The sequence below is a fragment of the Erythrolamprus reginae genome, chromosome 3 (assembly GCF_031021105.1).
Source record: "Erythrolamprus reginae isolate rEryReg1 chromosome 3, rEryReg1.hap1, whole genome shotgun sequence".
Classification (NCBI taxonomy): domain Eukaryota; kingdom Metazoa; phylum Chordata; class Lepidosauria; order Squamata; family Dipsadidae; genus Erythrolamprus; species Erythrolamprus reginae.
The window spans coordinates 30,483,187-30,496,944 of NC_091952.1; the positions used below are offsets into that span (position 1 = coordinate 30,483,187).

At 37.6% G+C, this 13,758-nt stretch overlaps 1 protein-coding gene across 1 annotated transcript; it reads right to left on the minus strand.

Moving 5' to 3' along the window:
* Positions 1-1,500: 1,500 nt before the first annotated feature.
* On the minus strand, positions 1,501-13,350 carry TOMM34 (translocase of outer mitochondrial membrane 34). The gene is made up of 7 exons (XM_070744711.1): positions 13,027-13,350; positions 9,736-9,835; positions 8,567-8,719; positions 7,283-7,449; positions 6,698-6,845; positions 3,860-3,986; positions 1,501-2,930 (listed from the first exon to the last, which is right to left on the minus strand). Exons 1-7 carry the CDS (start codon positions 13,145-13,147, stop codon positions 2,826-2,828), a joined length of 921 nt encoding a protein of 306 aa, XP_070600812.1. The 5' UTR covers positions 13,148-13,350; the 3' UTR covers positions 1,501-2,825.
* Positions 13,351-13,758: the final 408 nt, after the last annotated feature.

Here is a 13,758-nt window from a genome sequence, read left to right on the forward strand (position 1 = left end):
TACCCCTTCCCCAGCTCCAGGGAAGCCTTTGGAGCCTGGGGAGGGCAAAACATGAGTCTATTGGGTTTACCAGAAGTTGGGAAACAGGCAGTTTCCGGCTTCCAGAGCGCCTTCGGTGGGTGAGAGAAGCTGTTTTCACCCTCCCCAGGCATTGAATTATGGGTGTGAGCACTCGTGTATGCCCACGCTCTTTTGGCACCTGAGGGAGAAAAGGTTCGCCATCACTGCCCTAGAGGCTCTCTGGAAGCCAAAAATGCCCTCCGAGTGTCTCTGTGTGAGCCAAAAAGTATGAGCCCTGGGTCGTTCAGCCTATGGCATACAACCTATGGGATACTATATGCCACAAATCGGGCTCATTATAAACTTTTATTTTCCTGATAAGTATGGCACCATTGTTCATATTACCGGAATTACATTTAATATTACCATTTCGGCCTATGCTTGCACTTACCATAGTTTGGGTGTGTGTGTAATCCAATTCTAGTTGGCTCCAAAAGAGGGAGGGAAGACTAAGGAACCTGTCTGGAAATAGGGTATTCACCTAGGCCAGTGATGACGAACCTTTTTTCCCTTGGGTGCTGAAAGTGCATGCGTGCTATCATGCGCATATGTGCCCACACCCATAACTTAATGCACCCTACCCCCTGCACATGAATGCATGACCCCCACACGTCTCCTGCACATGCATGTACAACCCGCCCCCCCATACTTCCCAGCTTCTGGCGGAACTGATAGACCCGTTTTTTACTCTTCCCAGGCTCCAAAGGCTTCCCTGGAGCCTGGGGAGACTGAAAACGCTTTCCCAGAGCCTCTGCATGAGCCAAAATCAGCTGGCTGGCACGCACATGCACACTGAAACTGAGCTAGGGCAATGGCTCATGTGTTGACCTATGTGGTTCCGCGTGCCATCTGTGGTACACATGCTATAAGTTCGCCATCACAGATCTAGCCTGTATTTGTGCCGTACAAGTAATGGCTCTTTTCTGTGAAGTTCCATCTGCCTTAATGTACTGATTTTTATTTCAAGAATGCCCTGCTATTCAAAGGCAGTCAAGAAGGGCCAGGATAGATGCACCATCATCTCTAGACCCACAAGGATTATTAATTTCCTGTCAGTGTTATACGAAAACCAATAATTTGCTTTCTCCAAGGCCCATTGAAGCTGCAGCCTAATCAATTTTTCCACCTTTCCCCCCCCAAAAAGGGGAGGAAAATTGATTGCACATTTTCTAGGACGATATCTCAAAGAAAAGGTGGATCAACTATCCCATCCCACCTCCCACAAAGTTGGAAACTTCCACAGATTATGAGATTTTATTCGGTTTACAGTTATTTTTAGCAGATAGTATTGCCACATGCATTCCTGATGTAAATCCTTTCCCAACTTGGTAATGAAATAATACAATGATAACATAGGGATGAAATTAGGATCACTTTCCTTCAAAAAGAAGGGACACCCAGTATTATAACACTAAAAAAAGAGCTTTGGAATATTCAGAATTTATAATCATAACAGCTTGTTTATTTTGAAAGTAAATAACAAGGTAACTTGATATCATAACCAACAAGCCTTATTCCTTGCAACAAGGCCCAAGGAAAGATGTTTCCCTCTCTTTAAAATCTCTAAGAACAAATGATACTCCATAGTACATTGAAAACAGAGCTTCTCAAAATGTTTGGTGCATAAGTCTCTATTCTGTAGTAAGAGGCAAAACTCTTCTTTAAGACAAGAAGTAGTAGTGCTCTAAGTGGGTCCCCTACAGACCCACCTTTGAAAAGCTGCAGAGATAGCATAATTTGAGTAGCAACATCTATATAGGTACTGAAGAAGATGTAACAAATTTTTAAGGTTACACAATGCTAAATCTTGGATAGCATTTTTACCAAATATCAAATGGATGTTCAATTCTCCTACTCAAGTAGAGCTATCAGGATAGTAGGCCAAATACTTTTTTAAAAAGTGTTTTTTCATCTGCAATCTATTTCACTATAGCAGGAAAGGAAAATGTGTAGTCACCTAGATGTTGCCAAATTACAACAGCCCAACAGACCCATCTAAACATGACCAATGTGAGAGATGCAACATGCCAACATACATGACTAATTCCTCCCTACAGAGATGTTTTCTGAATTATTCTGAGAGTGCTTTTTTATTTTGGCTTGCAAGAATCTAGGCTGTAGATAAGTGACTATAAGCAGATGCAAAAGCAGCCCTGAGATGGGGCCATTCATATTTTCCCTCCTCCACTATAACATGAACTTTAGCTTATAACAAGGTTAAAATGAAAAAAAGTATCTCTGGAAAAAGAGAAAGATATTTCAACATGTATTTAACTTCAGAGAACATGAAATCAAGAACCGAAGAGGCAAACTGCTAAAAGGTATAGATAGAATGAAGAAAGGACAGCATGCCGTTCTATATTAAAGGACAAAAGCATTTTTAGATTTCAAATAACACATTGAAGACTAAAATGCTCCGCCAAAGCTAGTCCACAAAAATTAAGGCAAAGCAGGCTCTTGAAAGTCTTACTGCTTGCTTGTTATGTCAAGACTTTCTTAGTAGTTCTGTCTCTGCAAACACACTAAGAGTACATTGGGCAAATAGTGTGCTAATTAAAAACAATAGTCTAGAAGTCCTCCTCTAATATAATTTGCAGATCTCAAGAGATAACACAGAATTTTTAGAACTGCAGGAAGAAGAACGGACACTTTTTATAAGGGGAGAACCAGGGAAACATCAGCAAGCCTAGGATTTTGCAAACGCATCCCAGTAATCTTTTTTTGAAAACAAAAATTTATCAGAAAAGCACAGAGTTCTAGCTATCTTATTTTAAAAGCTTGTTTAGTTCGTGTTGTAGCTTCTTAGCAGCACCGTTCTCTGGTTCAATTTTCAAGAGGCTGTTGATATCTGCTTTGCTGGATTTATAGTCCTAGAAAAACAAACAATTAAAGTTCTGAGAAAAATACCTTTAATGTATTTTAGCGGATTAAAATACTTTAACTGTAGATAATACCTGTCCCTGTATACAATATCCACTTTTATAAGTAAAGAAAGAATTATTTGGAGTTGTCTTTTTAACTTACACAGAAAAAAACCACAACAACACACAATATCCCCCCCCCCCCCCCCTCATATGAAGGGATTGGATATTGTAGCCTAGAGGTTAATTCTCTGCCTTACAAGGCAAAGATTTGCAAGTTCAAGTTCCAGTGAGGGTATGGCTAGCTGATGAGCCCAAAATAAGGCCAAAATAGATCTATCCTCAATTTTCAAATTCAGCAAAAACATGACATCCACATACATCCACACCCACATATGATAAACAGCTCCAATAGTTCCAAATTTGTAATATGGTTCTTTAAATGCAATGCAGTTAAAATGATCTACATTGTAACAAATACAGTAGTCCCTCACCTATCGCTGGTGTTACGTTCCAGACCTGGCAGCGATAGGTGAAATCCGCGATGGGGAATTTATCGACTGATAGTACTTATTTAAGTATTTATATTGTAATTGTTTGGTAAGTTTTCATTATTTTAAGTGTTTATAAACCCTTCCCACACAGTATTTATTTTAGATACAATATTTAAATACAGTATTTACAATTTTAGATTTTTTTTAAAAAAAAAAACCTGCCGATCGAGTTCGGCAGGCTGTTTAAATCTGCCGATCGACTTCCTCAGAAACCCGCGATGAAGTGAAGCCGCAGTAGGTGAAGCGCGGTATAGCGAGGGGCTACTGTATTATCTCCTGAAAATCTTAAAGGAACCCAATGGGGTTATTTCCTTACTGCTAATATAAATCTAAGTGTCCTATGTTGACAGTGCACTTACCTAAAACTAAAAAAAAGTTATTTACCTTAAGCTCTTTATATGCTTGTGCTCGTCTATAAAATGCCTTGACATTCTTAGAATCTATTTTAAGGGCTTCTGAGCAATCCACAATTGCTTCTTTATACTGCTTCAGATTTAGGTAACAAAGAGCCCTGAAATATAGAAAACAACCTATCAATATATTCAAAAACAACTGGTTACAATCTAGGATTCAAGGTAATGATTCATCTATTGAAAGTGCTCCATTTGTATTTTCAAATGTTTGGCTTTAATTATACTCCCATACAATGCATGTGTTAAAAATGGTTAAAGGCTTTACACATTTTTCAACGTTATCTACAATTTATGAAAAGCTTCACCCCAAATCTGTTTACATATCACTGAAATTATAATGAATGTAATTATTTGGCATTATTTGTCACCACCAGTACAGTATTTATTTATAAATGACACGAACTGAAAAGGATATAAAATGCTATATTCTGGCCAATCCAATTTTTATAGTGAAGTTTTCCAGAATATATATATATATTTTTACAAATATACTACAGCCCCTCCATGTAGCATTTATTCATAACAATTCTAAACTTTCAATTTAGTTTTCAGCGTCATCTTGAAAATATTACTAAGCCCTTTGGAAATATAATAGAAATGGAAAACTGAAATCTTTGATCCTGTTTTCATTGTTGTTGTTATCACCATAAATCAGCATTTTTCATAATTGAAAATTTTAAGATGTGTGGAGTTTTGGAAGCCCATGTCCACACTTCTTAAAGTTGCCAAGCTTGAAAGCCAATATCCAACATCAGTCCATAACAGGATGAAGCTTTTTTATTGGTGGTTATGTAATCTACCATGTTGATCCAGTGCCAGTTGATAGGGAGAAGTTCTTCAATTTCTAGGATTGAATCATTCTACCAACTTCCATGCCCAAAGGAGGACAAGAACCTTGATCTCTCTACTTCTACTCTCACACCTTAACTTCTTACCATGCTGGCTCTCAGAACTGCACTATTTACAGCACTATATAATCCCTTTTAAAATATACATTTTGATTTCGTTTGCTATGCTGCATATTTGACTGTAATAAAAACGGAATTGCATTCTACCAAAAGGATTCTTACCACTGCATTTCACTCTTTGCAAACTGCTATCTATTTGACTATTAATACTGTTCACAGCTTTTCTAATTCAGTATTCCTCTATAATGCAATTAATACTGTTAGCAACTTTTCTAATTCAGTATTCTTCTATAATGGTCTTTTTTAATTGACGGGCCCAGTTTAACTTAAGGATCTAAACTGCCTTCAGAAGAGAATGGGAAAAATGTTTTGCTTAAATATGAAAGACAGACAAATGTCTGCAGAACAGAAAAATGCTCTCCTTAAATAAAGAACTACAGAAGGAAGAAAGGACATGTGTTAATGTGTTTTCCATGAACTGAGTATTTACTAAGGTGTTCTGCCTTCGAGATAATTTTAAACTGACAAATCATCTCCAGTCCCTGATACTATATGCAATGCTTTGGTTCATATCTATCAAAGCTATCAATTTGTCAACTTTATGATGGCTTCAAAACAGCAAAAATATCCATTATATTGCTTCAAATTATGTAAAATACAATAAGATACACTGATGAGATGCATTTCCAACTTCCTATGGGGGGGGTGTCCCTGTGATGGAGCTGAAAAATAATTTTGCTATTTGTGGTTTGATTTTGATTCTTATTTAAAGGTAAACTTATACTAAAAACTGTCCAGAACATCTGGAAATTTTGCATTAAAGGGACAGACTATCATGACATTGTAGACATCCCCATGGAAGAGGTAGTCATTGGTTTATGATAATATGGATCAGAACTGACTTAGCTAAGCGACACAATGATAAAGCATAGTGACAGGTAATTGTGCTGCTTAGCAACAGCAGTTTTGGTTGCTGCTGTTAAGCAATGTTACGTAACTACAACGTCTAACTCCCTTTCTTGTTGATTTTGCTTGTGGAAAGTCAGTAGGGAATGTTGCTGGATGCAATATCCAGCACTGCAATCAACATTTGAGGGCTTGCTGCAATTCCCCGTTGTTCAGTGCTGCCATAATAATAAAAAAGGATGTAAATTGAGGACAAACTGTGCAGAAAACATTGGCAGATCCAAACTCTGTTCGTACAACTCACCGGAAGAGTTTCCTTCCATGTACACTGGGGAGCAGAACTCCTTCAGGGCAGGGCAGAAAAGAGAACTCAGAAGCCGAAGATCTGAGTTCCATTCCAGCTGCCCGACAGAGCAGTCTGCTTCCACACATGAGGGTAGTTGAAGTCAGCAGGCAGCTCTTTCAGTTTCTCTGCGTTAATGATCTGGGAGGCTGCTTAATGACCACAACGGAGAAGAGCTGGGATTCTGGTTATTGTGGAAGGCAGTCAGATGGGTATCTCGCTTAAAGACCTCTTAACAATTGAGATACTGGTTTCAAATGTAGTAGTAACCTGAGGACTACCTGTATATTTGTTATATAAGAAAACCATTTTCTCTCCTCTTGGGGTGTAAGGTTTGGAGACGCTGTTCCAAGTTCTTACATTCCTCATCGTATTAAGGTATCTGAATTATGTTTTGCTATTTCTAATAAATGATCTAAAGTAATGTGGAAGTTCAATGGAGTTTAGTGAGGCCATAATTTTTGTTTTCAATTCAGAATGGAATTTATTACACCAGATTTTAATTTGTAAAATAGTACTTATGAATTATTGTAATACATACAAATAATCAAACTGTGGTTTAAAGTGTAATGTCAACTCTGCCAGTGGCATTATCTGATTACTTAACAGTCAAGTTAGTGAAGTTATTTCCATTTGGTTACATAAGCATTACCTGTTAGTGTAAGTTGTGCATTCCATCTTGTGGAGTTTTATGCTCTCTGTATATTTTTCAATAGCTTTCTTATAGTTGTTCTTTTTCACAAGTTCATTTCCTTCTAGTTTCAGCATATTTGCTCGGTCACTTGAGGCAGCTTTAGGCACTGGAATTCATATTCAAGAAAAAAACAGTAAACTAACACTAAAATGAAAAGATTTCATTGCATATTCATTATTATAAGAGAAAATATATCAGGAATGAAAATCTCTTCTTCCTAAAATCAATTCATATAGAATGCCACTCTATTTATTCTAAAAAATATTTCCTATTATTTAGCAGAACAGGAACAGAAATAACCATGTTTCCTAATTGATGTGATATGTGCAGATAGCACATTTTAGTACATATTTTTATTATCTATTTTCTACCCAAAATATTCTCTCTTCCTCCACTCCAACAGCCATTCCAAAATGAATTTATGGTTCCTTGGAAACACAACACAACAAAAACGAAAGTGACTGGTCAACATCTTTTACAAAAGTATATGTGATCTAGAGATGTTTTAGTCACTTACCACGTAGTAATGAGAAAGCTACTGACCTTGGTTTGTTACAGGAACAGAATTACTTGATTTGGGTCTTGGAGTATCTGCCTGGCTTCCAGTAGGAGGCTCCCATCTTCTCTGAGCAGAAACAGGAACGGTTGGGATGGGGGGTAACTTCTGGCGCCATTGAAGACCATCTTTTTCCAATAAAGCCTTTGTCATTCTAAATGAAGATAACTATATATAAGCTTATTATAATGGATATTATCTGTTGCAGTATCTACAACACATAATATCTGTTTGGTAAACGTATGTCTACTATCAGAAAATAAGCAAAGAAAGATTTTGGTTGATAAGTTTAGAAAAAAATATTGGTCATATACTGTAATGGTAATTTTATGGCAATAACTTAAAATAAGCAGGTAGCTGATTAATAATTTTTTGATTATGGTCATTTCCAGAATGTTTATTTCAATATGGTATTCCCAAGAAACACTTGGTTTACTTTATACTATGTCTGTCCTCAACATCTGATGGCCTCCCTGTTGACAAGAACCTTAATAGTGACAGGGTTTTAGCTCATGTGTGCTGGGAGGAAAATTGTTAGAGGGAAAGTAATGTGTGTCACCTTGATTTTCTGGAGGACAGAATATAAACCAACCACACAAATAAATAAAATAAATAAGCTTTGTTCCAAAACATTACATTTCAGTGTAGAACATTACATATACACAGCATGTACTTACTATAATTTTGGAGTATTAGATGCACCTTTATTCTCCCTAAAGGAGGCTAAAAATTTGGGTGTGTCTTATATTCCGAATGTAGCTTTTACAAAGCTTTTTTTCCCTAGCCCTAACTAGGTGCTAACAATCTTCCCAGCTTCCTACTCTCTCCGAAGGTTTTTTCCAGCACTAAGTCTTGGCAGGCTTTTTTCATTCCTACTCCCTCTGAAAAAGGCTTTTTCAACCCTAACCAGGGGATAAAATAATGTGCTGAAGCTGAACAGACTAAGGATGCTAGCCAGATGAATACCTGGTAGGTAGATTTTTTTCACTATTTTCCTCCCCTAAAACTAAGGTCCGTCTTATACTCCAATATGTCTTATATTCTGAAAAATACAGTACATAAGTGAGACTACAGTAATCTGTAATGTGATGGTAATCTGATGGACTACATAATTTCATGCTAAGTATTTTGAATGTCCTATCCCATGACTCCCAGCTACTATGTGCTAGAGTCAGACTGTAGGAGTACAGTCCAATTCATCTCAATGGCATCAAATTTTTAAATCATTCAATGACTTTTGTTTACTCATTAGATACAAAGAAAGGGATTACCTATTGACTCCATCATGTGCAGCCTGTACAGTGCAATCAATCTGTAATACAGTTTTGTAGTCCACATAAGCTAAATTGTATCGTTCAAGGGCTTCATAGGCTGCTGCCCGCCTCAACAAAGGTTTGATTCCAAAAGGGACCAGATCCAGAGCGCTAATCAACAGAGGAGAAAACAATTCATGAGAGCAAAAAAGTTAATATTCATATTTAATTCCTTAATTCTTTCTGGAAATATTATATACATAGAAGCACCATCAATACAAATAATATTTAAATTCATCTAATGTAATATTTAAAATTTGGCTGAATTATCCAAAGAGATTTAAGCGTTTGATCAAAGAGGATAAAATATTTCTATACAGCTTGTCTCTGACAAATATTTCCAAGATACAAGAGAAAATAAAAAACAGATTACTGTGTAATATATAAATATTGTGCTTGCGATATAAGAAGACCTACTCTTATATCCTACTTGCGATATAAGAACACCTACTCCTACAAATCTCCCCACCTCAGAAATAGCTGTATATCATCTTTACTAATGCTGAATAACATTTATTTAATAATAATAATAATAATAATAACTTTCTACTCTTGCGACAATAACTTTTTTCTTCTGAATCGCCTATCAAAAAATTGAAATGCCAAATTGGTTCAACTCAATCAGTTGTACAGAAGGTCAAGATGGTGAGCATTTGTCCAGATTCACCAGGGATGAATTTCCAACTTGATGAGACCTACCGTAAATAAGAAATATGACATTCCCATTTTTTGATTTTTACATTTCCCAAACATAAGAGGTATAGTGCTAACTCCATGTCAGCAGTTAAGATGGCTGCTGCTATATTAAGGATATATGGCAAGCCACTTTTTAAATCTCTCCTTTCCTACTGTTTGTCAGTTAAAGGAATATACATTTAATCCTCAGGGATGCCCTTTTCCCTCTCCTCTCTGGATACACAGAAAGTGTATGTAAACTCTACAAGGCAGAAAAGTTAAATGTGGAAGATAATTTTTCAGAGTTTTGAACAAAAAGAATTAGTTACTTTCTTTATTTCACAATCCCAATTAGACTATGAAAAACCTCAACTGTTACATAGCTAAGAAGTAAAAAGCAAAACAGGGATGTATGCACTCATTCTCCTTTTCTTGAGAGAGTGGCTACTTACGCAGAACAATCCTTAATGCAAAGACTACAATTCCCATCTTTCAAATAACAAGCAGCACGATTGGAATAGAGAACACTTTTTTCTTCTGTATTCACATCCCCTATGAATAAAGACAAGTATTAAAATATAACGAACATGCTCTAGGTACAAGAACAGCATTTGTTTATGATAAGGTACAATCTTATGTTAAGGGTTTGGCACAATCTCCTCTTTTTGCGATACCTTTTGCTGTATACATAATTTCTACCTAGCCTTAAGTCATAATTGGGGAAAAATCAAGGGAAATGTGTGCCTTGTAAGTAATAAAATTTTCTCAATCACATTATATATTACCATTAATATATTAGATTTTTATGCTGTGTCAATTGTGAAATAACTCCAGTAATCAGAGTCCCTTAGAGAAGGGTGGCCTAGAAATCCAAGTAAAACAAACAAACAAACAAACAAACAGTCTTTTTATTTGAAAATTGAATTGGTTCTCCCTAGTTGACATATGACTGAACTAAATTCATTATATATATACAGTATACATATGACGGTTTTGGTATATTCGGGTTTCTTCCCGTGTAGGATTCAGAAATTTCTGGCGACGTTTCGACGAGGTCCCACTTGTCATCTTCAGGCTGGTGCTTCTGTCCTTGTTCTAGGGCGAACACACAACATTCAAGAACAAGGACAGAAGCACCAGCCTGAAGATGACAAGTGGGACCTTGTCGAAACGTCGCCAGAAATTTCTGAATCCTACTTGGAAAAAACCCCGAATATGCCAAGACCGTCATAGCTGTACCCGTGAAAATCTACGAACACACACACACACGCACGCACACACACACACACACACACACACACAGATATATATATATATATAATTTGGTAAGGATCATTTCAATGTAGTTTATATACATTTAGATATACCGGCATCTCCAAATGTGTGAGCATCTCAGATAAGATTTTAAAAGATCATATTAGCAGGAATAGACATTACTAAAATCTATGGATCAATGGTTTCACTTGATATGAAATTCAACACTACTTATATACTATATGGTCTGTCAATTTCCTTACAATTGAATACAAACATCAAAAATTATAAATATACACATTCAAAACGAAGTTTCCTTACATGTTACATTTGCTGTTTTATATACACTGGGTCCCTAAATGATGCTCGTACAGTATACAATTTAAAGTATAATTTATTCAAGGAAAGAGACAGAGCTAGCAACTTTTAACCTTATTTTTAATAGATAGCATGTAAACCTTTGTATCCATTATTCATACATGATTAATAACAAAGAAAATACCAAATGATACCTAAACAAATTATGGAGATACTTTAATTTTATATGATTTTTTTCAAACGATGTTATAACTATTTATTTTTTAAAAAATATCTCAGAATATATATTAGCATTTTATAAAGACATAAAGAAATGCTTCTTAAAAATGGTCTTTATGTTACAAAAGGTATTTTAAGTCTTCTCTAATTTCTTTCATTTATCTGTTGCATATCTTAGGGCTTTCACTATGTTCTATCATTCCAGAATGTTGTTTTCTATTTTGAAGGTCACTCACTCACTATCTCTTGTGTTTAGGAAAGGCCATGAGCTACAACTGCGTAAATGAAAGGATGACAAGGCTGAAGCTACAAGGTAATGAGATAAGTTTCTGTTCCTCACCTTAGAGTCCATAAGGAACACAGGTGACAGAAATAATCAGAAAATACTTAAAAATGAATTGCTCCTATTAAAGCTCTGCGGCTCAGGGCAGTAGGAAGAAAAAGAAACAAAGTGCTTCACTAGAGCTATCCAACTTCTGACTCCACACATAACTTTCATTTCTGCTGGTGGCCAAAAATCTCTCATTGTGACTGCAGCAGATAGCTCTGCTGACATAATAAGTCTAAAGCTTATTATGAAAGAGGTCTCAGAGGCTCCCAGTAACTTAAGACCAGGGAATTATGAAGACCTAAAGTTCTTCTTGTATGTCCACCACAATCTGCTACATTTGGTCTATGTATTCCATGGGTTGCAATTCCAAGAATATGTAGCAAGAGAAAGAATGCTGTTCCATTTCAATCCAGAGGACCATAAAGTACCTCTTATCTACCTAAGAAGCTGGTAAAAAAAAGAGAGGCCAACAACGCTCAAAGCCAGCTAATGGGATGGAGTTTTTATATTCTGCCATCAGGTACTGTTTAAAATATTCTGGCTGTCCGCATTTATGTATTATTATTATTTATTAGATTTGTATGCCGCCCCTCTCCGAGGACACAGGGCGGCTCACAATAAAATGTAACAAGATTTTGTGGGTTTGTTTGTGCATTTACACCTCAGGATCCTCAAGCTTTGCTCTAGTTCTACAATCTAAAATATTAGCCACATTTTTAAAAATTTATTCCCCCCCCACTTCATATTCAAACAAATACCAATTGCATGTACTTTACATACATCTCAAAAACAAACATAAATTTCTTAACTAGCTTCTTTTATAATCATAGCAACACCCCAATCTTATTAATATGTTATCAGAATGTTGTGTTTCTCTTTCTCATTCCCCATCTACTCCATCTCACCTATCTACCTCCCTTCCCCTCTCTCCATCCCACCTTCCTTTAAAAATAAAAAAAAAAGTCTGGTCAGGACTTAAGCCCAAAGAAAATCTACCTTGGTATCAATTGGAATTCCTCTAGGAACTTGTTTTGAAATATATAGTATTTCTCTAATAAGCCAAGGCCAAACTCAATTTTGAATTGTGCGTCTTTCTAAAGCTTCTGCTTGCCTCTGGACAAAATTAATACACACTTTTTACTACCCAACCGCTGTTTCAACCAGATTCAAATCTAATCTCTGCCAGGGAATCTCTCCTCATTTTCACCCACCTATAAAATGGGTGAAGTCACTACCCAAGAGGTGGTCTGGGAGAAGGCCCTTCGTGATTTTGCAAATAGAATGCGGTATTTAAACGTAAATAATGTCACCCCTTCCACCACCCCTCGGCTGTGGCTTTGAAGTCCAGCCGGACCCTCCCACCTCCGTCTTACAACTCCTTTACAATACGAAAAAAGTAAATAGAGTCGGACTTGGGGAGTAAGCCGGTACCGAGCAAGGAGCGACACGGTGGCTGAAGCTTAATAAAAAACCCCACCCCTTTCAACGCCTATGGAAGGGTTTCTAAGAGAGGCAACGAGGCGACTGCCTCAGAGACCCTAATCCGAGGTCTCCCGTCCCGGACTTCCCGTCCCGGACACCGAGCGAGGCCTTGCGGGGGCTTCGCGCTCCACGCCACTACCTGCCGCTTCCAGCAATTCCAGAGCTCGGCCGTAAAGCCCGGCCGCTTGGCCGTATTGCCCATTGCGGAACTGTTCGTTGCCCGCTTGCTTAAGGCCGGCGATCAGCGACGCAGGAGCCATGAACTCGGGGCGAGGGAGGTCTGAAAATAAAAAGCCGGCACCGGCTGGCGGCGTAGAAACCAGGAGAGACGCTTTACTTCCTCCGTGCTCGATTTAATTAGGGGCGGTGCAAGAGGCCTACTACGCCACGCCTCCTTCCTTTAGGAGACGGCCGGGCTCCGGAGATCCGGCGCTGCAATCCGTGCGTGGTTGGTTAGGAAGTCGGTTATGAGAGGAGGGAGAAGCCCTCCCCCCCTCAAGAAATGATGCTTCCCGGGCGCTGTACTCACCGGGAGGTGAACCCAATGGAGTATGGGGCGTGCATAAGGGCACCAGCGTGCCTTCCGTCCCCTTCTCCTAATGTTTCTTTTTTTACTAGTACTGTATGTATATGAATATTTATTTATTTTATTTTATTTGTTTTTTTATTTATTTCATTTATTTAGATTTGTAAGCCGCCCTTCTCCGAAAACTCGGGGCGGCTCATAATCTTTGTATACCACCAATATGTACTTGACAAAACAAATAAATAAAAATAAACTATTTCGAGGTCCTTCTGTGTGAGGAAATCCCGCTGCACTCATTCTAGGGCAGGGATCACCAACCTTTTGGACCTCAGGGACCGCTAAATT